The sequence below is a fragment of the Nerophis ophidion genome, linkage group LG06, assembly GCF_033978795.1.
Source record: "Nerophis ophidion isolate RoL-2023_Sa linkage group LG06, RoL_Noph_v1.0, whole genome shotgun sequence".
In the NCBI taxonomy this organism is placed as follows: domain Eukaryota; kingdom Metazoa; phylum Chordata; class Actinopteri; order Syngnathiformes; family Syngnathidae; genus Nerophis; species Nerophis ophidion.
This window is the reverse complement of record NC_084616.1, coordinates 63890316-63916956: the sequence shown is the minus strand read 5'-3', so window position 1 is coordinate 63916956 and position 26641 is coordinate 63890316. Positions and strand designations below refer to the sequence as shown.

At 41.7% G+C, this 26641-nt stretch overlaps 1 protein-coding gene and 1 non-coding gene across 5 annotated transcripts in view; both read left to right on the top strand.

Annotated features, from left to right (window-relative positions):
* The first annotated feature begins 7091 nt into the window (after positions 1-7091).
* trnak-cuu (transfer RNA lysine (anticodon CUU)) lies at positions 7092-7164 on the top strand. The gene has a single exon. It is a non-coding gene; the product is annotated as a tRNA-Lys (tRNA).
* Positions 7165-7936: 772 nt separating this feature from the next.
* LOC133555089 (MYND-type zinc finger-containing chromatin reader ZMYND8-like) overlaps positions 7937-26641 on the top strand; it is a 45050-nt gene continuing 26345 nt past the window's right edge. For all 4 annotated transcript variants that reach the window (XM_061904564.1, XM_061904563.1, XM_061904562.1 and 1 more), the window contains exons 1-2: positions 7937-8074; positions 8166-8398. In XM_061904564.1, the coding sequence (XP_061760548.1) occupies positions 8385-8398 (14 nt within the window). In that variant the 5' untranslated portion in view covers positions 7937-8074; positions 8166-8384. The remainder of the gene's footprint in view (positions 8075-8165; positions 8399-26641) is intronic.

Sequence of the window (26641 nt, the reverse complement as noted above, 5' to 3'; positions counted from 1 at the left end):
TTAATTTGAACTTTAATAGCATTCAATTAGAAAGAAACGCTCTACTGCCCCCTATTGACCAAGGGGAATGCTGATAAATGTGGAATAACAGCTCCAAAAACGAATTCAAACAAAAAAAAATTAATAAATAAATAAGCACAAACATGTGACAAATTATGGGTGGGTCACATTTCTGTACTTGTTTTGTTTATTATTTCTTTATTGTATGTAGATATGCATACTATAAATAAAGGTTTATAAAAAAAATATATAAACGACATAATTTTTAAAAAATGGGATCGATACAGTCGATATATGGATCAACTCGCCCAACCTCGAGGAAGCAACCTCATTACCTGAAGGCCTTAATATATATATTTTGTTTTATATATTTTTCCCTCGTCGTGACCTGCGTATACTGACAAACATGAAACATGGTAATACTCTTTTATCAACGTTTTTGAATGTTACGCAACACTAATTAGCGAAGGTATACTAATACCGTGGATGTCTGCTAGCAGGTAACGTGACCTTGCATTTGGGAGTTATAACCAGTGCATTAATTTGATACTTTTTACGTATTTCAAATGTTCTTAGTAACGCTTATGTTGCCACTGCAAAGTATGAGTTTTGATTACTTTAACATTACACGTCTTGTTTATGCCGCCAGAGGTTAATATGTGACAAACCATACGTAGATCCAAAGCGATGTTGTGAAGATATTTGACAAACTTAAACAATTCCTCGTTTTTTTGGCATGATTTAACCAATGGCTAATCAGCATTACACCAACAATTACCTTGAGTTTCTGTATTTTGCACCCATATATTTCAATAAATATGCACCTGGGGGTAGGTTGATCAGCAACACTCAATGGTCCCTAGTGTGTGAATGTGAGTGTGAATGTTGTCTGTCTATCTGTATTGGCCCTCTGATGAGGTAGTGACTTGTCCAGGGTGTAAACCGCCTTCCGCCCGATTGTAGCTGAGATAAGCACCAGCGTCCCCTGTGACCCCAAAGGGAATAAGCGGTAGAAAATGGATGGATGGATGGATATTCCAGTAAATATGCACCTGGGGGTAGGTTGATCAGCAACAATAAATGGTTCCTATTGTGTGAATGCGAGTGTGAATGTCGTCTGTCTATCTGTGTTGGCCCTGCGATGAGGTGGCGACTTTTCCAAGGTGTACGCCGCCTTCCGCCAGAATGCAGCTTAGATAGACACCATGCAGCGACCCCAAAAGGGGCAAGCGGTAGAAAATGGATGGATGGATATTTCAGTAAATGTACATGTACAGTTGTGACTTCAGTTAATACTACATGTTTTGTTGGTGATTTAAAACTGTTAATTGGTTTTAAAAATGTTCATGTTACATAATTTCATGTAAAGAAATGTAACGATTGTAGTTGGATAATTATTTTTTTTATTCAAGATTTATTTAGGATTTATAATTTTTCCAACGCATACACAGCAGTATACATTGAAATGTGGGTAATGTAAATGCCCAAAAAACACCACAAAAACAGGGGAAAGGAAACAACAACAATCGATAGGAATAATCTTAACGATTAGAGGAGGAAAACAAGTCTATGTATAGATACACACACACACACACATATATGCATATATATATATATATTAATGTATAGGGATATGTTGATTGGCAACACTAAATTGGCCCTAGTGTGTGAATGTGAGTGTGAATGTTGTCTGTCTATCTGTGTTGGCCCTGTGATGAGGTGGCGACTTGTCCAGGTTGTATCCCGCCTTCTGCCCGATTGTAGCTGAGATAGGCTCCAGTGCCCCCCACGGTAGAAACTGATGGATGGACACGACAAAAACAGGGCAAAAGAGACAACAACAAGACACGTTTTATTAAAACTAATCTTAACAATTAGAGGAGGAGAACAAGTATATATATATATATATATATATATATATATATATATAAATATATATATATATATATATAATCAGAAATCTGACAATTGAGGGAACCCCTCATGAAACAGCTCTGTAGAGGTGAAGTAGTCTTGTGATTTTTCACACACACACACACACACACACACACACATATATATATATATATATATATATATATATATATATATATATATATATGTGTGTGTGTGTGTGAAAAATCACAAGACTACTTCACCTCTACAGAGCTGTGTTGGCCCTGTGATGAGGTGGCGACTTGTCCAGGGTGTACCCTGCCTTCCGCCCGATTGTAGCTGAGATAGGCGCCAGCGCCCCCCGCGACCCCGAAAGGGAATAAGCGGTAGAAAATGGATGGATGGATATATATATAGGGCTTCACTGTGGAAGAGGGGTTAGTGCGTGTGCCTCACAATACGGAGGTCCTGAGCAGTCAGGGTTCAATCCCGGGCTCTCGATCTTTCTGTGTGGAGTTTGCATGTTCTCCCGGTGAATGCGTGGGTTCTTCCGGGTACTCCGGCTCCCTCCCACTTCCAAAGACATACACCTGGGGATAGTTTGATTGGCAACACTAAATTGGCCATAGTGTGTGAATGTGAGTGTGAATTTTGTCTGTCTATCTGTGTTGGCTCTGCGATGAGATGGCGACTTGTCCAGTGCGTAACCCGCCTCTCGCCCGATTGTAGCTGAGATAGGCACTGGGCTTCCCTGCTTAGGCTGCTGCCCCCGCGACCCGACCTCGGATAAGTGGAAGATGATGGATATATATACAAACACACCCACAAACAAATACAGTTTACACACAAACACACCCACATACTAATACAGTATAACCAAGTATACACATATATACACATGCATACATACGTACATACATGAAACCCACTACCCAAAAAGAGAACCAAAAAAAAAAAAGAACCCATACCAAGGTAATAATACAATTTAATTATTGTGCGCCGCTAATGCTTGGATTGTACAATGTTTAGCCTAAACAGCAGCTGCAGCATCCAGGCTCAAGGAATCAACATGTTCCTAAAACGAGTGCCATATTTTGGTAAAATTTGCATCAGAGCCCTGAAGACAGTGTCTTCCTTATCTTTTGTCGTTGGATATTTCTAAACTGTGTTGGCCCTGCGATGAGGTGGCGACTTGTTCAGGGTATTTCTGATTAGATCTAGCAGTCTTCTCTTCGTTAAGCATAAGCATCATAATTGTTAACTATTAGAATATAAATCAATGAAGAAATGCATTATGGATCACCAATGCTACAATTACAAACATTTCACTTTTTTTTTGTTATTTTAATAGTTGTTTTGTTTGTGCTTTGGTGCCAGGAAGTTGCAGTGCCATGCATCAAGGACAACATAAGGAATGGTATGTTGACACTTGTGCCCTGGTCCCTATAAAAACTATCTGTCTGTATGTATGTATATCTATTTATAGCTATGTACAGTATGTATGTACTTATGTAACTAGGCAATTGCCTAGCTAGGGGCCCCAATTGAAAAGGGGCCCTGTCCCCCTGACAACAACTAGTTATGTATTCAAATTAAACAGCAACAACAACTTAATTAGTTTATGACCGTAAAATACGATGACAATGTCATAATATTGTCCAAGACAGTTAAAATGCCCCTCATGGGGCCCCTCGCAGCAGCCAAAAAGTCTGTATGCAACCACCTGTCTAGATGTAACGTTATCATCTCTGAACATTAGCTGCCTGTGCGTGTCGAACTGCGGTTAAAATCCACCCATCTATCCATTTTGTACCGCTTGTCCCTCTCGGGGGTGCTGTAGCCTACCCCAGCTGCTGGGGGCAGAAGGCGGCGTACACCCTGAACAATAGAAAAAGATGAAACCCTGGTAAAACATTGCTATTCTGGTACACATAAACTACTGCATGACTGCAACCTACCTTAATACTCATATAATATCAATCATGCACACCAAAAGAGATGTGCTTCATGCTTTGAATTTGCTTCGTTAGTCCCATAGTCACTGTTCAAAACGTAATAATAAGCTAGGATTTCATTGAAAGGAGTCATACTATGATTACCCCCCCCCCCCCTTTCTACATTTTAAACACTTCCTTGTGGTATACATAACATGTAATGGTGGTTCTTTGGTGAAAATGTTGAATAGATTATGTTTTACACAACATCTTAAAGCCGCTTGCTGACCATGTCTTACGAATGCTTTGTTTTGTGGGTGGTCTTATTTACGTGCCTCCACTTTGACAGCGTATTCACCCCTTCAGCCATGTTGTAGTTCTTAGCGCATCCATGTGGGGGCTACTGACGGATATACGTTGGAACTATACGCTATTTCGTATTTCTAATGGTAACAGCGCCAGATGCATGTGCATGTACAACCACTTTGTCCCAGAAAAATGGGATGGACAAAAATAAGGAACTTATTGACTAGAATGTCCGACTACAATACTCACACAAAGCTCTTTGGGTAAATCTTTACATTGCATGGAGATATTGACGTCACAGAAGGGAAAAACATCCCAAATTGGGCAAATTCAAACGGTTCGTTTGGGGGAAGTATGAAGGAAGGCAAGGTTTCGTTTTATAATTAATCTCGGCCATGCCTCCATGATTTTTGTTTTGTAATTTTCAGGACTTATGCGGATACACAAAAATAGGGACCAGTAAGTAAAATAAGTTGGTTTTGCATAATGTGTCCCCTTTAAAGCAAGCTAAACTAAATAAACAAAGCTAGTTTTTAGTCTGTAGACAGTTTTATTTTATTTATTTAATTTTTTTTTACAACAGGTGTGGTGAGCTTAAGCTCACTATACATGTTATTTTTCCAAGGGTGCTTTGATAAAATTTCTATGCCCTCCTCTTCACATTGATGTCTCTGACATCAATGATGATGAAGGTACAGTGCAATTCTCTTATCTGGCTGTTTATATAATCCTTTTTCAATGTACTACAGTACATGTTAAATGGCCTTACATATTTCATATTTGTTTTTACATATTCACACTCAATGTCCATACCGGTTACTTCTGGACATGTCATATTTTCAAATGTAGTGCTGATACAGTATTTATGTAATAAGCGCTCAGCTGTTGCACTCTATACATGCAAAATGTGGTTGATACATTTTTATATTTTCAACAGTGCCATCAATTTCACCTAAAATTTATGAGGACAAAGAAAGCATGGCCGGTCTGCTTTCATCTCACCAAGGCAGTTTGGGTCCACACCAATTACCAGTGCTGCTGATCCAACATGAAGGTACTTCATAGTTTTATATTATATTTTTATATTTAATTTAACTACATATTTTGTATATATATTTATACTTATTCAAGTTACGTTAACTATCTGTGTTGTGTTCATGTTAATTACATATTTGATAGGATTTTTTAAAAATATATTTCTTTTAATAAAAAGTGTTTAGAACTTAAAAAAATGAGTGTGTGATGTGCTTCAATGCGCCAAAGATGTTCTTTGCCCACAAATTCCTTGAAAGGGGCCTGCCTGCCAGGCTTGCGTAACTACAGTAGTACCTCAGTTTACAAGCTTAATTGGTTCTGTGGCAGAGCACTTAACTAAAAACACTTGTATCTCAAATCAATGTCTTTCAATTAAAGGAAATTAATTGGTATTTGCCCTCTAAAACAGTACAATTTTAACATGTAATACACCTCTTAAAAAAAGAAGATAACATCTCGATAATAAATATTACATGAAAAACAATACATTCAAATGTAGTACAAGCAAGTGCAGTAGTTTTATGAAGTAATGTAATAATAATGTCCAGCACAACCTTGGATAGGAAACCTATGCAGTAGCTCCTTCGAGCTACTTCTCTGTAAAACACACCATCATCAGCTTCTCCAAATTTTCAGGGATAAATGTCTGCCAATTAGAAATTGTTTTAACATTCTTGGCTGGTGTTGGACTCATTCCAACTCAGTGTGGTGCAGACTAGCAGCAGTAATACACACCAACTGCTCCACCAAGTCAACTACAAAGTAATGTTTTTGGATGATTTATTTCTCCAATTTAATGAATGTTAACCACTTCTTCTTCTAGACTCTGTCCTACACAACTACGTTCTTCCTTCCTGTGGTTGAATAAGTTGTGTCAATCTCTAGCTATACGCTAATGCTAGCAAGTAAAGCTTGTAACTAAAATTTTTCCCAGCAACCTAAAGCATAACAAAGTTAGCCTGAAAGACAGCTCTTATTCCAAAACACTCTTAAGTTGGGGCACTCTTGGCTTTAAATTTAACTGACATTTATTTATTATTTACAGCAGACTAATTACGAACTTATTTGGTGACATATTACGTGTTTTGGTCCATTGCTGTGGTTGCGGCTCACACTTTTATCACTCAAGATTTAAGTCCGCTAAAAGTTTAAATTATTTTTTTTAAAAGGGGGTTTACTTTCTTATTATGGTTTTGTTTAACTGACTTTATTCTGTCCGCTAACAAAAATACATATGTTAACCTTAACCAGACCGCACTAAAATAAAAATATTTTAAGTGTTTTTAAAATTATTGTTGGTCTGGATCAAAGTACAACAAGCATGTTAAGAAAAAGCAAGATACCTAATGACTGACAGGAATGGCTGTTTTTTTATACAGAACATGTATATATTTATTTATAATGGTAAATCGTGTATAGCACTTTTCTAACATCAAAGTACTGATGATGATTTTCTTTCTCTTTAAATTATTTAAAAAATATTTGAAATATTGTTCTCCTGCGTTACATACAATTAACCTCATCCCAGTAACACCTTTTTTCCACATCACAAGATTAATAAAGTCAAAGTAATTTAGTCTAATTTATCTTTATATGTAATTTAGTTGTTATAACAATTTGTGTTTCATATTTAAAATGTGATTCTTATCATTGTGTTTTTAACTTAATCTGATTTACACATAAATGTTTACTTTTTGTATCTACGACCAGAATGACTGGGCCGACATTCTACAGCAGGGGGCGACCTTGCCATGGTTTTTGGTAGGCTACTTCTGCATATGGGCATTTCCCTCAAAAAAGGTTTTCATGCATTCAAATTTCTTGTATACTGCACTTTTCTGATTGAGATAAGGCTAAAATAGTGCTGAGATAAATTAGAAATACAGTACGCCATGCGGCTGCCCCCTGCATTTATACATGCCTGCACAAAGTTGCTCTTGTGCCCGGCTAGCTCAGTCGGTAGAGCATGAGACTCTTAATCTCAGGGTCGTGGGTTCGAGCCCCACGTTGGGCGCAATTTTTTTCTTGTTCAGAATCTTAATACTATTTTATTTGATTCGTCACATTGTTATCCTGTTTCATTTTGTATATATGCATACATTAATTGTGTTGTGCAAGATAAAAAAAAAAATTCTCGGTTGTGTTGTGCAAGATAACATTGTTTTTCTCGGTATCTGTTGTACTGTTGACAGGGTAAAATAATGGTGAAACATTACACTTTTTTTTAATTTGCTCTATTTTGTGTCAGAATTAAATCAATTATTTAATCGTATAACTTTTTTGGGAAATAATTGTTACTAAATGTAATTTTACTTGCCATTTGACCCACTATTTTGTCATCCATAACATCTTCCCATCTGCAACTGAGTAGACTAATGTTGGTAGTCGTCACGTTTTAAATAGATCAAAATGCCAGACAAAATTTTTGTAATTCTTGTAGATCTGAAGCAAAGGAGTTAAAGGGAATGCCGTGTTTCATACAGCTCAATATAAATGCGATTTTAAAGTATCATTCAACATTTTTTGTAATTGTTTTATTATTATTTTCAAAATTATTATTGTTGGGTTTTTGAATAAATAAGTAGTAAACATTTTACTACTGTAAAATATACAAATTAAAAATCTTACCTATTAATGTTATTGTTTGCTTAACTACGCAAACTGCTTCATGTTTATAATAGATTTGATGTGCAGGTTGTTTGGACAGTATTTTGGTCTTAGGCCGTTCACTGCAACGGCCAGAAGGGAGGGCGGAGTTTAAACAAAGGCCCTCACCATATAAAAAATGTAAGCTTCTTCTGACAAGCTACGGTGTCCTGCTTCTTCCTCTTCATGCGAGCATTTCTTCCTCTTAAGCCAAAAGGAAAGAGAACTTTCACCAGATTCTACTCATCGGGCCTTTAAGATATTGTCCCTTGTGGTTTGTATGTCAAACATGTCCACATTATTCATGTAATACAGTGTTTTTAGGCTGAGCTTTGCTTATTTTCCTTCCTCTGTCTCTGACACTCACAGTGCTGCCCCTGCCTGCTCTGAACAAAGATAATTACTCAGGAAACGTTTCGGCCAATCAGCTGCTGCGTTGCATCTTGCCTGTGTGGAGGGCGACCAGTCAGGATCCGGCTAACAACACTGGGGCCTGATCGCCTTGCCTGGAGAGCGGAGCCTTTCCCGGCTGAGAGCTGAGAGTGTCCTCCATGTTTTATAAGTGTTGAGATAGTGTGTCAGGCAGCCATGCATCCACAGAGGTAAGCTCTGTCTTTCTATTCTATCTCAGCTCTCTCATAACAGCATGGCTTCCTTCTTGATGTTGTGGTGACTGTTGGTTTCATAACAAACGTGCACACATTGAAATCAGTTTAGTGTGCAGGAGGAGGAGGAGCTGGGGCAGATTGAGGCCTCGCCAGGCCTCTGTGCTCCACTGTGCTGAGGGTGGGGGGTTGGGTAACGACTCTCACCCTTGCTCTCTATCTGTGTCTCAGGGTCACATGGGTGCCCCAGACAAGCAGGCTGCCATACAGAAGGCAAAGTGGACCATGGCAAATCCTTTTCCTTTTTTATAATGCAAAGGAGTGTTCCATTTAAACATGGCACCCACATCTTCGTTGGTATTGTAGCAGAAAAAGAATGGGGGATGGGTAATGGAGGAGATGAGAGGTTATTATGTGCCCTTTGTAAGTAGATTGGCTCTCTGTTGTTTTCCTGTGAGTAATGCCAGGTCAGGGAATAGGCACGCTGGGGAGCAGAAGTGAAGAACACGCATTTTATAAAAGGGAGCATATTACACAACTGCCTGTCTCTTGTATGCACCATGTGTGCTGGCAAGTTCCACACTCCTTTTTTGTCAATCATTCCCCACAAGGCATCTTTTTGGCGACAGGTAAAAATGCGACCAGTTATTCAATTCTAAACTTCAAAAATAAGAGACACAGATGTCCTTGACTTACAGCGACAGGCCACAATGCTGATTACACTGCACTATTGTGAAACTGCTTCTTCCTCTCTCTCTTCTCACACAGTGGCCATTTTGTGCCCAGAGAGCTCTGCTCGGTTGAGGTTTTACTCCTCGTGGAGATTACACAGCAATGCCCAACTTCTTTAATGTGACTACAAATGTAGTTCTCTGGGCGTTGTATAATGTGATAGGTGTAATTTTCAGTTTTTCTAATTTTCTCACAGGATAAGCGACAGGAGGTTGTTTTTAATAGAAAGAGTGATGGAATGAATCAATAAAAACACAAGGACTTTAGCTGTAGGAGGCAAACGAGATGATTTTATTAAGTCCTGGGCACACGGTGGGAACGGTAAAGTATTGTATAGTTTTAACCGTTCATCCACACGAGAACAGCGTTCTGGGTGGCCTGAAAAAATAGTTTTTAAGAAACGGGGTGATGGGGGTGCTGGAGCCTATCCCAACAAGTGGTAGAAAATGGATGGATGGATGGGCATTTAGAGTGAAAAAGTCTGATAAGGCTGCTTTGTGGACAAGCATACTACTAGTACTAGAGTTTCCTGTTTGGTTTGTATTTTTCTTGACTGTGCTTTGTCAACGTTACAAGCGCTTTTGGTGCCAATTGGTAATCAGTCACAATTTAGTCAGTCAGGATCAACACATTTTGGTTATGTTGATGTAGCTTTTGTAGATGTCTGGGGATAAAGCTGTTGACTGTTTTGATGTTGCTTTTCATTTGTACGGCAAAGTCAGATTTTTTTTAATTCCTAGTTGGAAGTTTTCACTGGAACATCCCTTTGAAGTTGGATTTCCTACTCGAAAAGTCATCACCTGCTTTGAGTTGCCTTTCAAAGATGGCTACTCTGATTGTAATATCTGTTATTCGCATTTGTTTTCGTCGCACTAAATTAGCCGTATATGCTGTATTGTTGTGTGTGTGTGTGTGTGTGTGAATATATATATATATATATATATATATATATATATATATACACACACACACATATATACATATGTATACACATATGTATATATACATATGTATATATAAGTATGTATACATATGTATATATCAATCAATCAATCAATCAATGTTTACTTATATAGCCCTAAATCACTAGTGTCTCAAAGGGCTGCACAAACCACCACGACATCCTCGGTAGGCCCACATAAGGGCAAGGAAAACTCACACCCAGTGGGACATCGGTGACAATAATGACCCAGTGGGACGTCGGTGACAATAATGACTATGAGAACCTTAGAGAGGAGGAAAGCAATGGATGTTGAGCGGGTCTAACATGATACTGTGAAAGTTCAATCCACAATGGATCCAACACAGTCGCGAGAGTCCAGTCCAAAGCGGATCCAACACAGCAGCGAGAGTCCCGTTCACAGCGGAGCCAGCAGGAAACCATCCCAAGCGGAGGCGGATCAGCAGCGCAGAGATGTCCCCAGCCGATACACAGGCAAGCAGTACATGGCCACCAGATCGGACCGGACCCCCTCCACAAGGGAGAGTGGGACATAGAAGAAAAAGAAAAGAAACGGCAGATCAACTGGTCTAGAAAGGGAGTCTATTTAAAGGCTAGAGTATACAAATGAGTTTTAAGGTGGGACTTAAATGCTTCTACTGAGGTGGCATCTCGAACTGTTACCGGGAGGGCATTCCAGAGTACTGGAGCCCGAACGGAAAACGCTCTATAGCCCGCAGACTTTTTTTGGGCTTTGGGAATCACTAACAAGCCGGAGTCCTTTGAACGCAGATTTCTTGCCGGGACATATGGTACAATACAATCGGCAAGATAGGATGGAGCTAGACCGTGTAGTATTTTATACGTAAGTAGTAAAACCTTAAAGTCACATCTTAAGTGCACAGGAAGCCAGTACAGGCGTAATGTGATCAAACTTTCTTGTTCTTGTCAAAAGTCTAAAAGTCTAGCAGCCGCATTTTGTACCAACTGTAATCTTTTAATGCTAGACATGGGGAGACCCGAAAATAATACGTTACAGTAGTCGAGGCGAGACGTAACAAACGCATGGATAATGATCTCAGCGTCTTTAGTGGACAGAATGGAGCGAATTTTAGCGATATTACGGAGATGAAACAAGGCCGTTTTAGTAACGCTTTTAATGTGTGCCTCAAAGGAGAGAGTTGGGTCGAAGATAATACCCAGATTCTTTACCGTGTCGCCTTGTTTAATTGTTTGGTTGTCAAATGTTAGAGTTGTATTATTAAATAGAGTTCGGTGTCTAGCAGGACCGATAATCAGCATTTCCGTTTTTTTGGCGTTGAGTTGCAAAAAGTTAGCGGACATCCATTGTTTAATTTCATTAAGACACGCCTCCAGTTGACTACAATCCGGCGTGTTGGTCAGCTTTAGGGGCATGTAGAGTTGGGTGTCATCAGCATAACAGTGAAAGCTAACACCGTATTTGCGTATGATGTCACCTAGCGGCAGCATGTAGATGCTGAAGAGTGCAGGGCCAAGGACCGAACCCTGGGGAACTCCACACGTTACCTTAACGTAGTCCGAGGTCACATTGTTATGGGAGACACACTGCATCCTATCAGTAAGATAAGAGTTAAACCAAGACAGGGCTAAGTCTGACATACCAATTCGTGTTTTGATACGTTCTAATAAAATATTATGATCGACGGTATCGAAAGCAGCGCTAAGATCGAGGAGCAGCAACATAGATGACGCATCAGAATCCATCGTTAGCAATAGATCATTAGTCATTTTTGCGAGGGCTGTCTCCGTGGAGTGATTTGCCCTGAAACCGGATTGAAAGGTTTCACATAGATTGTTAGACGCTAAGTGTTCATTTAACTGCTCCGCAACAATTTTTTCAAGGATTTTTGAAATAAAGGGAAGGTGACACACCGGTCGGTAGTTTACCATGAGGTCAGGATCGAGGTTAGGTCTTTTAAGAACAGGATGAATAACCGCTTTTTTGAATGCTAGGGGAACAGTGCCCGAGGAGAGTGATAAGTTTATAATATTTAGCACTGATGGACCTAATAATACAAATAATAATAATATATACATATGTATATAAGTATATATACATCAATCAATCAATGTTTATTTATATAGCCCTGAATCACAAATGTCTCAAAGGACTGTACAAACCATTACGACTACGACATCCTCGGAAGAACCCACAAAAGGGCAAGGAAAACTCACACCCAGTGGGCAGGGAGAATTCACATCCAGTGGGACGCCAGTGACAATGCTCACTATGAGAAACCTTGGAGAGGACCTCAGATGTGGGCAACCCCCCCCCCCCCTCTAGGGGACCGAAAGCAATGGATGTCGAGCCGGTCTAACATGATACTGTGAAAGTTCAATCCATAGTGGCCCCAGCACAGCCGCGAGAGTTCAGTTCAAAGCGGATACAAGACAGCAGCGAGAGTCCCATCCACAGAAAACCATCCCAAGCGGATGCGGATCAGCAGCATAGAGATGTCCCCAAACGATACACAGGCGAGCGGTCCATCCTGGGTCTCGACTCTGGACAGCCAGTACTTCATCCATGGTCATCGGACCGGACCCCCTCCACAAGGGAGGGGGGGACATAGGAGAAAAAAGAAAAGAAGCGGCAGATCAACTGGTCTAAAAAGGAGGTCTATTTAAAGGCTAGAGTATACAGATGAGTTTTAAGGTGAGACTTAAATGCTTCTACTGAGGTAGCATTTCGAACTGTTACCGGGAGGGCATTCCAGAGTACTGGAGCCCGAACGGAAAACGCTCTATAGCCCGCAGACTTTTTTTGGGCTTTAGGAATCACTAATAAGCCGGAGTCTTTTGAACGCAGATTTCTTGCCGGGACATATGGTACAATACAATCGGCAAGATAGGATGGCGCTAGACCGTGTAGTATTTTATATGTAAGTAGTAAAACCTTAAAGTCACATCTTAAGTGTACAGGAAGCCAGTGCAGGTGAGCCAGTATAGGCGTAATATGATCAAACTTTTTTGTTCTTGTCAAAAGTCTAGCAGCCGCATTTTCTACCAACTGTAATCTTTTAATGCTAGACATGGGGAGACCCGAAAATAATACGTTACAGTAATCGAGACGAGACGTAACAAACGCATGGATAATGATCTCGGCGTCTTTAGTGGACAGAATGGAGCGAATTTTAGCGATATTACGGAGATGAAAGAAGGCCATTTTAGTAGCGCTTTTAATGTGTGACTCAAAGGAGAGAGTTGGGTTGAAGATAATACCCAGATTTTTTACCGAGTCACCTTGTTTTATTATTTGGTTGTCAAATGTTAAAGTTGTATTATTAAATAGAGGTCGGTGTCTAGCAGGACCGATAATCAGCATTTCCGTTTTTTTGGCGTTAAGTTGCAAAAAATTAGCGGACGTCCATTGTTTAATTTCATTAAGACACGCTTCCAACTGACTACAGTCCGGCGTGTTGGTCAGTTTTAGGGGCATGTAGAGTTGGGTGTCATCAGCATAACAGCGAAAGCTAATACCGTACTTGCGTATGATGTCACCCAGCGGCAGCATGTAGATGCTGAAGAGTGCAGGGCCAAGGACCGAACCCTGGGGAACTCCACACGTTACCTTAACATAGTCTGAGGTCACATTGTTATGGGAGACACACTGCACCCTGTCAGTAAGATAAGAGTTAAACCAAGACAGGGCTAAGTCTGACATACCAATTCGTGTTTTGATACGCTCTGATAAAATATTATGATCGACGGTATCGAAAGCAGCACTAAGCTCGAGGAGCAGCAACATAGATGACGCATCAGAATCCATCGTTAGCAATAGATCATTAGTCATTTTTGCGAGGGCTGTCTCAGTAGAGTGATTTGCCCTGAAACCGGATTGAAAGGTAGATTGTTAAACGCTAAGTGTTCATTTAGCTGCTCTGCAACAATTTTTTCGAGGATTTTCGAAAAAAAGGGAAGGTGAGACACCGGTCGGTAGTTTACCATGAGGTCAGTATCGAGGTTAGGTCTTTTAAGGAGAGCATGAATAACCGCTTTTTTGAATGCAACGGGAACAGTGCCCGAGGAAAGTGATAAGTTTATAATATTTAGCACTGATGGACCTAATAATACAAAAAGCTCCTTGATAAGTTTCCCAGGAAGTGGGTCAAGTAAACATGCTGTTTATTTTATTCCATTTACACGTTGTAACAATTCTAATGTTATTTCATCAAAACGAGAGAAACTATTTTGGATATTTGCAGTATCCGCCGTATATACAGTCGTATCTGTGTTAATATAACCCAGTTGTAGCTGGGACGCATTGTCTTTAATCTCCTTTCTAATAAGTTAAATTTTCTTATTAAAGAACTTCATAAAGTCATTTGCCGAATGGGTGGAGCTACTGGAAGGAGTCCCTTGTTGGGTTAGCGATGCCACTGTACTAAACAAAAATTTTGGATCGTTTTTATTAAGGCGGATGAGATTTGAGTAATAATTAGTTTTAGGTAAGCATGCGTTTATAAGTTATTAAACTATCACTCCATGCTTGATGGTGCACCTCAGGTTTAGTCGTGAGCCATTTGCGTTCCAGCTTTCTACATAATAATTTCTGAGCTCTAGTTTCTTCAGTAAACCGTGGCGTACGCCTTTTTGGAGCCTTTTTTAACTTCAGCGGTGCTATACTATCAATGGTTTCACGCAGGGCGTTGTTAAAGTTGTTTGTGAGGTTATCAATAGAGCCCACATATTTTGGGAATGGTGCCATTACCGAGGGCAGTAGGCCAGCAAGAGTCGTCGTCGTGGCAGCATTAATGTTGCGGCTGCTATAGCAGTTATTATTATTAGCTTGCCGAACATGAGTCTGAACTTCGAATTTTATAAGGTAATGATCGGACATTACTTTAGTATACGGGAGTATCATAACTTTGGAAACGGTGATACATCTGACAAGCATTAGGTCTATCGTATTACCGCTGCGATGCGTCGGTTCATTTATTATTTGTGTAAGACCACAGCTATCAATTATAGTCTGGAGCGCCACGCACGGTGGGTCCGATGGGGTATTCATATGGATATTATTGTCCCCCATTATAATTATATTATCAGCGTGCGTCACTAGATCAGCAACAAACTCTGAGAATTCACTGATAAAGTCCGAATAGGGCCCTGGGGGGGGGGGGTAGATAACAGCCAGGCACAGAGGCTGCGGTGTGGCAGATTTCATAGAAAGCACCTCAAACGATTTATATTTATTATTTAAGTTAGGACTAAAGTTAAAGTTTTCGTTGTATATTACTGCGACCCCTCCTCCCCTTTTAAGGGGACGGGCAATATGCGCAATCGTAGGAGATGCCTCATTTATCGCAAAAAAGTCATCTGGTTTAAGCCAGATTTCGCTAAGACCGATGACGTTAAGGTTGTTGTCTCTAATGACCTCACTAACTAACAACGTTTTGGGAGACAAAGATCTCATGTTTAGAAAGCCCATATTATAGGTAGTGGGCTGTTTTAAGGAGTTGTTGATAAAATTATCTGTAGTAACAATATTAATAATGTTGCGTTTATTATGCGCAGTGCACTTAAAATAATTACGACCATATCTAGGAATTGATATGACTGGAATTTTCAGATTGTATACTTGGTGCTGCGATAAACTGAACGCATCATAATTTGCCACCTCAGTAGAACGCATGTCTAACTAATGTTGCGTTTATTATGCGCAGTGCACTTAAAATAATTACGACCATATCTAGGAATTGATATGACGGGAATTTTCAGATTGTATACTTGGTGCTGCGATAAACTGAACGCATCATAATTTGCCACCTCAGTAGAACGCATGTCTAACTCTGACGTAGTCATAGTCATAGCAGAAAAACCATTATGTGAGTTGTGTATTATTCTAAGAAATTTGCTATGTGTACAGGGATTATCCAGCCTGGCGCTGGCTAGTTCTAATTTAACTGACTCCATACCCAGGCTAGCAGGCTCTGTAATTGCCTGTGACCGTGCTTGCTGTAGTGCAGTTAGTCAAATGTGGCTCAATGCGAAATCTATTTTCCGAGACAAGAGGATAGTGCCTTCCTGGTTAGGTTGAAGGCCGTCTCTCCTCAGCAAGCCAGGTTTGCCCCAGAAAGAGGGCCAATTATCAATAAACGTAAATCCCTATTGTCTACAGAAGCTATCCAGCCACTTGTTAAGAGAGACTAATCTGCTCTATCTCTCATCATTGCCTCTCCCAGGCAGGGGGCCAGAGACAATTACTCGATGCCTGGACATCTTTCTAGCGAGATTACAAGCCCTGGCTATGTTTCTCTTTGTAATCTCTGATTGTCTCATCCTAACGTCATTGGAGCCAACGTGTATTACTATATTCGCATAACTAGTGGTGCGGTTAGCCTGTCGTACGTGTTTACTAGGCCTGTTGCGAGTTAGCTCCCTAAGATTAGCTTCAATGTCAGGTGCTCTGCCCCCGGGAATACACTTAATTGTGGCTGGTTTGCTAAGCTTTATGTTTCGGGTGATGGAGTCCCCTATGACTAAAGTGTGGTGCCCGGTAGACTGGGGTGTAGGACTAGCTAAAGGGCTAAATCTGTTATGCGTCTCAACCGGTACACCGTAGCTTGTAGGCCGCTTACGGCTGCTACAAGCTGGGCTAGTTAGCTCGCTACAGCTAACGCTAGTAGATGTGTCCGCAACATCTACATTTACGAAATTACACTGCTCTAACTGGCGGACACGGCTCTCTAGCAGAGCCAACCTATCCATGAGTAAAGTGCACGAAGCGCAGGAAGCCATACTCACAGAAACTTTCCGTCGCCCAGTGGAGTGCCAGCTGTCTTCGGGAAGTGGTGGTCACGGTGGCGGGGGAGTAGCTTCCTTCAGACCGGCGCTGCCTTTCTCCGCTAGCCTCGTTAGCTTAGCAGCTAGCTAGCTGAGGGCGGAGTGGTGAGACAGAGATCGGGTGATTTGCAAGTTAAATTGAACTATTAAATATGTTCGAGAAGTTGTAAATAAAGCTGCAAAACAGATAAAAGCACACAGATAGAACGATACTTAGCTTTTTTGCAACAAGAGCAGTCAGCGAGCAGTCATTCACGTTGACCCGGAACCGTATGTGTATATATGTATATGTGTGTATATACATAAGTATATATGTATATATATGTGTGTGTATATATATATATATATATATATATATATATATATATATATATATGTATATATATATATATATATGTATATATGTCTGTGTGTGTGTATATGTATATATATGTGTGTATATATATGTATATATATGTGTCTGTATATATGTATATGTATATATATTTGTGTATATATATATATATATATATATATATATACATACATACAAACCCCGTTTCCATATGAGTTGGGAAATTGTGTTGGATGTAAATATAAACGGAATATAATGATTTGCAAATCCTTTTCAACCCATATTCAATTGAATGCACTAAAAAGACAAGATATTTGATGTTCAAACTAATAAACTTTTTTTTTGCAAATAATAATTAACTTAGAATTTCATGGCTGCAACACGTGCCAAAGTAATTGGGAAAGGACATTTTACCACTGTGTTACATCACCTTTATTTACCAACACTCAATAAACTGGGAACTGAGGAAACTAATTGTTGAAGCTTTGAAAGTGGAATCCTTTCCCATTCTCGTTTTATGTAGAGCTTCAGTCGTTCAACTGTCAGGGGTCTCCGTTGTCGTATTTTACGCTTCATAATGCGCCACACATTTTCAATGGGAGACAGGTCTGGACTGCAGGTGGGCCAGGAAAGTACCCGTACTCTTTTTTTACGAAGCCACACTGATGTAACACGTGCTGAATGCGGCTTGGCATGGTCTTGCTGAAAAAGACGGCGCTTAGATGGCAGCATATGTTGTTCAAAAAGCTGTATGTACCTTTCAGCATTAATGGTGCCTTCACAGATGTGTAAATTACCCATGCCTTGGTCATTAATGGACCCCTATACCATCACAGATGCTGACTTTTGAACTTTGCGTCGATAACAGTCTGGATGGTTCGCTTCCCCTTTGGTCCGGATGACACGATGTCGAATATTTCCAAAAATAATTTGAAATGTGGTCTCGTCAGACCACAGAACACTTTTCCACTTTGCATCAGTCCATCTAAGATGATCTCGGGCCCAGAGAAACTGGCTGCGTTTCTGGATGTTGTTAATAAATTGCTTTCGCTTTGCATAGTAGAGCTTTAACTTGCACTTACAGATGTAGCGACAAACTGTATTTAGTGACCGTGGTTTTCTGAAGTGTTCCTGAGCCCTTGTGTTGATATCCTTTAGAGATTGATGTCGGTTTTTGATACAGTGCCGTCTGAGGGATCAAAGGTCACTGTCATTCAATGTTGGTTTCCGGTCGTGCTGCTTACGTGCAGTGATTTCTCCAGATTCTCTGAACTTTTGATGTTATTATGGACCGGAGATGATGAAATCCCTAAATTTCTTGCAATTGCACTTGGAGAAACGTTGTTCTTAAACTGTTTGACTATTTGCTCACGCAGTTGTGGACAAAGAGGTGTACCTCGCCCCATCCTTTCTTGTGAAAGACTGAGTATTTTTGGGAAGCTGTTTTTATACCCAATCATGGCACCCACCTGTTCCCAATTAGCCTGCACACCTGTGGGATGTTCCAAATAAATGTTTGATGAGCATTCCTCAACTTTATCAGTATTTATTGCCACCTTTCCCAACTTCTTTGTCACATGTTGCTGGCATCATATCCTTCATCAGGATCGCTTAGGTCGACATTTCCCTCCCGTCATGACGTAGGATGACCGGCACCATTTTAAGTAACACTTGAGGGCTGTTACCACGGACTGGACCTACGTAGTTAGGTACGACCCTCCTGGAGCTCATTGGATAGGTCCCGGGGGAACTCTTCGGTCTCCGGCTTGTCGCTTCTGGTGTTGAGGTTGTGGAGGACCGTGAGGTGTATCCTGCCGCATTCGTTAATACGACTAGGCCTCTTCAAGTTGCATTGCTTGCCCATGTGCTCACGGGTGCACCTCCAACACCGCTTGTTGTCCATAATCCACTGTTTCCTCTCTTCAGTGTTCTTCTTCACAAACTTTGCACAATGTTCTAGCCAGTGGGACCCTGTGCAACACGGGCAAGATGGTTGCATCTTCGTATCACCTTGCTTATGGACGCCCCGATCACGATGGGGGGTGTCCCTCTTCTCGTTAGTGTCAGCCCCTGGGATCGTCATCACCCGGACTGACCCTTCTTTCCACTTGGTGGCCCGATCAGACCGTTCGTATCCACCGTACTTCGGCTCAGCTTTAGTTGGGAGACGTATATGCTTCACCTCACTTCTGAGAAAGTCAGATAGCTCCTCTAAGCTGGCTGCTGGCTGATCGGGATGGAGCTGGTCGTGGCGCTGCCGGAACATCTCATCTCTGTGTCTGGTTAGCTACCTTATGAAGCGCTCGACGGTGGAGCCTGTGTTCAGTTCTCTGGCTCCAGTCGGTCCCTGCAGCTTCAGCATTGTGACCAGAGAGCAGACGCGGCAGGCGTAGTCATCCAGGGCTACGTCGGTCCTGATCTCGGGTAACTCCCCGAGGGCTTCAACCTCGTCGAGGATGTGGTTCCATGGACATCCCAAGCGGCTATCATGCTCGCTGATGCTGTCGGTGTAGGGCCTGAGGGACTTGGCGTGAGAGTAGCAAAGTCTCTTCGCTATTGGTAGCTTGCAATGGAGATGGAGCGTAAGCCACTTCTGCTGCTCACTGTGGCACACCTGCGGTCCTCCTAGCAGGTACTCCAGGCTCAGCCGCATCTCCTGGTAGTTCTCCCTATTGTCTTGGGCAAAGAAGAGAACAATGGAGCCAGGTGGGTGTAGAGGAAGCGGGTCATATGGTCCCGCATTAGGGCAGGCTGATTGCGATGGTGAGGAGGGGGGAGGGAAGTGTGGATACTGCACCCTACCATCGAGAAGGGAGTCTAAGCGTTCGTCAGGCTCCATTGCCTCCTCGTGTGCGCTCTGGGTTTCCGGGTCCAGGGCTTGAGACCTCTCTATGCTCCTCTCTCTTTCCTCTGGCAAGCCAGGTCTTGAGGGCGCTCTCGATATCCGGCCTGGGGGTAAGACCTCTTGTTGGCGGGATAAAGCGAGCTTAGCGAGCTCCAGGCTCTGGACGGCAGCCTTCTCCAGTGCCTCCACAGTTGCCTGGGTTTGCCTCTCCAGGCGCTCCTTGTCAGCGCGGGCCTCTTCATGCAGACGCTCCACTCTAGCACGGGCTTCTTCGTATAGTTTCTGTTTTTTTAGCTCTTGGCGTTTCTCTCTGTCGAGGGCGTCCTCGCGCAGGTTCTCCTGGTGGTCAATCAACTGCTGGATTAGCTTCTCAGAGATCGCCTTGAGTGGCTGCTACGGTGACTACCTGTACGGCTGCTATGGGCGCTGTTGTGCCGGCCAGAAGACAAGCGAGACGTTACTTTGGGGGGCCTGCCTTTAGGATAAGAGCTCTCCAAAAACTCATTTGGTTGGAAGGTTCGCGGGTCGGTCCTGTCTAGTGGGGTGGCGGCATCAGGGGGAATTATTTCCTCACCGTTCTGTAAGTTGCCACCTCCCGGGGGATCCTCTTTGTGCCGTTCCTCCTCCTCCGTTTCACCTTGGCTGGCGATTTCTGTCGGCAGGAGGATGACTGCTGCCAGCAGCGGGGCCCACCTTTTCCTGTCTCTCTTCATCCCTTGGTAGTGAGGAGAAGGGGTGAATACTGGTTTGCATAGTCAACTTTAAGTCAGGTGTTGCAATAATGCCCTCCGCCACTTGGGGTGCTTTACTCTCTAAACTACTGGTGCTGTCAGTCTCATCTGGGGTAGTCAAGTGATAGTCCTGTAGTCTAGTGGGTAACCTGCATTCTCTAACGGAGCGTGCTGGTGGTTCTGGGGAGGGGCTTCAGGCTCTCTCACTCCCTTTGGACTTGGACATCCTTACTGATTTAGATCCAGCTCGAAGGACCAAAATGTACAGGAGCCTGCAAAGGATTGTATTTTTACTATAGGAGGATGACTCAAATTATACTATTTATGCAAAAATCTAATCTAAGAGAGAGTGAGAGGAGACTGCTTATACAGTTTAACAATTTACTATACATTAACCCATTAATTACCCTCATACACTTTTCCCCACTCACACGTTACCTCCCCAATAGAACAACCCGTACTAAACCAATCACACAACACACACACACACAGTCCAACCTGGGCCCCTTGGCTGGGCCAGAAGATTGTTAGTTGCGGTCCTGATGAATCGGTGGTGCACTTAGGGGTGGGTGGTGAGTTGAAACTGCTGGAAACAAAGGGGAACACCTCCCGTTGTGGAGTAGAGATGGGGAGGGGGGGGGGGGGTGCACGGCCGTGCTTCCTTTAGCACGACTCAGGAGTGGTCTGAACGTCCTATACTTTAACTAGTGCTATTGATTAGGGCTGGGCGATATATCGATATATACGATACATCGCAGGTTTGTCTCTGTGCGATATAGAAAATGACTATCGTAATATTCGATTATATGTTCTCACACCGTTGCTTTAAGCTGCGTGCATTACATTACTGGCGTGTCTCACTCCTTCTCGTCTGTCCTTCTCACAGTGACGTAAAATAAGCCCACCTTCTTACATACGTCACATACTGTCGCGCATGTAGCGTCACACGCTCTCGCTGAGAGCTAACGTTAGCATGGCTAACGTTGGCTGAGGCAGGTCGAGTTGCTTTTCGCTGCGTGCATTTTACAACAGGCGTTTCTCACTCCTCCTCGTCTCTCATTCTCAGATACGGAAAACAAGCCCGCCTTCTTACATACGTCACATACTCTCGCGAGTCTAGCGTCATAGCTCTCGCCGATCAGAGAGAGAGAGAGATGGTGCAAAACTTATCACAAATGGAGGAAGAACAATAAATGCCCAACATAAAGAGCAGGGGGTCCATCATCTGGCGGTGGTTTGGCTCCAAGTAGGAAGATATTCAGTAGACAACGGCAATATGCTGTTTAATGTAAATACTATGATGATTAACCTGTGTGATGACTGTATTATGCTGATAGTATATATTTGTACCATGAGATGATGAACGTGGACCCCGACTTAAAAAAGTTGAAAAACTTATTCGGGTGTTACCATTTAGTGGTCAATTGTACGGAATATGTACTGTACTGTGCAATCTACTAATAAAAGTATCAATCTATCAATGCAAAGTATGCAGCAGAAGTGTTACTACAAAAAGGAAGCAACACTATTAATTTGTTCTTTCATTTAAAAAGTCACACGTGAGAGAATAAAGAGTATTTAATGAATACAGTTTTGGTCAATTGACTTAGTTGTGATTTTCCTCTTTGCATGAAAGTTTAAAAGTAGCATATATTAATGCTATATGAAGAAGAATGTTTTAATGTGGACACAGAATCATCTTACTGCTGTGATTATATGTATCAAGTGTTCATGCAAGGCCAAGGCAAAATATTGTAATATTTATCGTATATTGCAATATGGCATAAAAGTATCGGGATATTAATAAAAGCCAATATCGCCCAGCCCTACTACTGATACATGGTCACTTATAACACTCTGAAATCATAATCATACTGTGGTTCTTTCTCCGATCTGCAATCCTGGTAAACTGTCTTTCATGAAGAACTACCGACGCTGCACTACCTGTTAGGGCCGGAGCTCTTTTAACAGTTTTTTCTACCAGCTGGCGGAAACTGAACTGCCCGTAACCGTGGCAACCGAAGTCATCGCAACGGTCAAACAGCTGAAAATACACATTTCAGCTTCCCAAACGACACGTAGTAAATAGAAATAAATAATAATAATAATAATCCCATAACAGAATTTATCTCCTAACTGTAGAACTTGAAGGAACAATTACACAAACATGCAAACCTTCAGAACATGTCATAGCTTGTGTATATAGCTTCTACGATTAATCAATTTGATCGATTAATTTGATAGAAAAAAGCTTTGACTCATTCTATTGCTTTGATCAATCAGTTGTTTGAAGTTAACTATCAAGATGTATCAAATAAGGACCGCAAGAAGTGCCTGGAACTTTAAATACCCATTGAGGCCATTAGGTGTGTTTAATCCGAGTACTCCATTAATTGAAAAAATTAATAGGGTGGGGTTGAGGGGGGGTTTGTTGGTAGCGGGGTTGTATATTGTAGCGTCCCAGAAGAGTTAGTGCTGCAAGGGGTCCTGGGTATTTGTTCTGTTATGTTTATGTTGTGTTATGGTGCGGATGTTCTCCAGAAGTGTGTTTTGTCATTCTTGTTTGGTGTGGGTTCACAGTGTGGCGCACATTGGTAACAGTGTTAAAGTTGTTTATACGGCCACCCTCAGTGTGACCTGTATGGCTGTTGATCAAGTATGCCTTGCATTCACCTATGTGTGTGTAAAAGCTGCATATATAATGTGACTGAGCCGGCACGCTGTGAGTATGGAGGAAAAGCGGACGTGATGACAGATAGTAGAGGACGCTAAATGCAGTGCCTTTATAGCACGCCTCCAATATTGTTGTCCAGGTGGAAATCAGGAGAAATTTGGCAGAATGGTGGTAGAAAATGGATGGATGGGTTGCCCTGGGAGATTTTCGGGTGGGGCGCTAAAATTCGAGAGTCTCTCGGGAAAATCGTGAGGGTTGTTAAGTATGTCCACACGTCTGTGGCCACTTTGATGTCCAGGTTCAACAGCATTTCTATTTGCTTTGGTCTTCCTTTTAACTTGTTTGTAATCACACAAGGGCTTTAGTGACGTCACATGAGCTAAGTCCTACCTTTTCTTCTGTCTGTCATCATCTTTCCATACGCAAGTCTCTTTTTTTTCTGTGCTCTTTTTGGTTTTCCTGGTTGCTCTGTCTGTCTGCTTACAGCGCCACTTGTGGCGAGGCATTGTATTCCATCAGTAACCCAGTGATGCTGATACATCGTGTGAACGTGTTCCTTTTATCAATCTGGCAGCAAAACGAAACGCAAATGTTCCCGTTTGAGCAAGGCCTAAATCAGCTCAACACAGTGGATGTTCTGAATAGCAGGCTATAACCTCCAATGATGAATAGATGTCTGCTACCAGACGTCAATGTTGCACTGATTTAAATGTCTGCAGTATGTAGCACCATAGTGTTGGCAACACATCATTTGAGCCCTATTTTTCCACCTGCGTGGTATAGCACAACCACAGAGACATCCACAAATAAATCTCCCAAATGACGTTTAATGTCCCCTTTGATTTAATCAAGAAGGGCATGTTACACTGAAGGTAAATAAACTGTTATGCAAAGAGGGAAATGTCTGCATTGCAGCAAAAAATTATTTTGAAGAGAAAAAGGGAGCCGGCACACTGTGATCCGTGTGGCATAACTCAGCCAACCAATAATGTTCCACCCTGTTGGCCCTCCAGCGAATTGCAGCTGTAGCCGAGGTTAAAGATTGACAATCAGAGGGAGAGCAGCAGAGAGAAGGGCCTCCTGGAAAATTCCACAGCCATTTTTGATTCAGCCTCTTTATAAAACTCAGGTCAATTTCATTTTCTTCAACAAATACTGTAGTGGCAGCGAGTGCTTTGCTAATGAGATGTTGTGTTCATGCTACCATTCTACAACAGACTTGCCTAATTCACTATTAAAATAAGATAGAAAGCAGTTGCAAAGGTCGGTTTTCTTTTGTCTGCATGTCATTGTCAGTCTTGAAAAAGCAGGAGGCATTTGTTTCTTATTGCAGACCTAATAATCCCCCTGGGGTTTTGTGTTGCAGGGTGCTTGGATGTTTTCAGATCATGATAGAAATCCCATGTACTTCCCGAGCGCGCCTTTCCAGGGTGATCTGCTGTTTTTTTAGAGAGCACTCCTTCAGTCTTTTGCTTTTTTGACTGAACAAATGTGCTGTGTTTTAGCAGTCTAATCAAAGGCCTTCTTCTTCAAAATGAAATGTAACTGTTGCAGCTCTGCAGACTGAAAGATGAAAGATAAGGCTTCTCATTTTGTTGGATGTTATTTTATCTCTTGTTCCTTCATGGGTGATCCTGTTTTATATTATTGTATAATGCTGGATTGCTATCTGGACAAATCTTCCTGGTCTTCCTGCATGGATGTGCCAGTGTCTGAGTGTGAGCCTAGGAGTGGGGGATGGGGGGCATTGGGGAGAGGGGGAGGGGAGCGAGCTGTGGCCTCCATTTTCTGTGACCAGAGAACCCTGCTCGTCTCTCACAGGAGTGGAATATAAAGGCACTGAGTCAGGGTTGTTTCCTTTTTATCCATCAGGTATGGCTTGCACAGTGGAATTCTGTTAGTGTTTTTCCAATGTGCGCCTGTGTGGACTTTATGCCAGAATCAGCTGAGGATTTATCCGCCTGCTCATGTGATGGATCATAGCTCCTGATCTAACAGTGCTCCTTGGATAATCACATGTTTTCACATCCTGCCTTCATGCTTCTGTCAGGAATGTCTTGCAATGGCTTTCTAGGGGGCACAGGCCTTTTGTCCAGCTGCTCTGAATTGCCCGGCGATGGCAAATGCTCTCTATTTTTAAGACTTTGCTGTATATAGCAGAAGGACTTGGCTAACATTTTCTTATTTTCATGGTTTGTTCACTCAGTCCGGAAGAAGGCCCTGGAGGATTTGGGGTGTGTGTGCGGGTGTTTGTGTGTGTCTGTGTGTGAGACGGTTGGCGGGCTGAAATCAGATACCAATACGAAAGGAACTGCTCAAGCCTTATTTGTCCTGTTTGAGACAATATTGTCATAAAAGTTTATTCGGTGTGAGTTAAAATAAAGAGCATTCTTGTCAGTGGTTGTTGATCTAGTTTGACGAAGAGCCTAAATAGCGTGGTTTAATGCATATAATTTAATCTTCCTTACAATCTAGATTGTCAGTTCTGACACATAAAAACCTTCAGTTGAGACATTTGAAACTTTGGGTCAATTTTGTGTGGAGTATATTTTCTTAGGGTGGATAAGGGTATGTGAGGAACATTCCTTTTGTTAACATAAGTGCAAAAAACCTTATCTTAGAAAGGTGTTTGACCTCTGGATTGTAGCCTGTAAACTCATCATGCGGACCAGTAAACAAATAGCTGGAGGCATAGCTTCCGTTTTTCAGGGAAAACCCCCGTTTTAATTTGTCCACGTATTTGTTCCGTATTTTAACTTTTATGAAAGCAGCACAGCTTAGGGTTCGCTCTGCAACGGTAGGGCCAAAAAGGTGTTAGACATAAACCTGTAAGTCAAACCTTCAAAATAAAAGTACTTTCTTTGCACTAGCATGATACCATGGGTGCTGGTAGACAGACAACGATTTCTCTTTATTTTTAGTGAAGTTTCCAGTATTTTAAAATTAAAATGTCAACAGGTATGGCCTAAGCTAGTCTATGAACTGGTCAAGTGTTTGACCCGCAAGATGGTCTTTTAGGTAGGTTTTATTTTGTGGGCTCGCAAATTAATAAAATAACCTTGGTCCAAAGCACTTAAAGAAATGCTCAAGACTTATAAAAGAGATTTTGCAGTGATGGTTGTGATAAACATGGCCACTTCAAGTCAGTGTGTGTGTGTG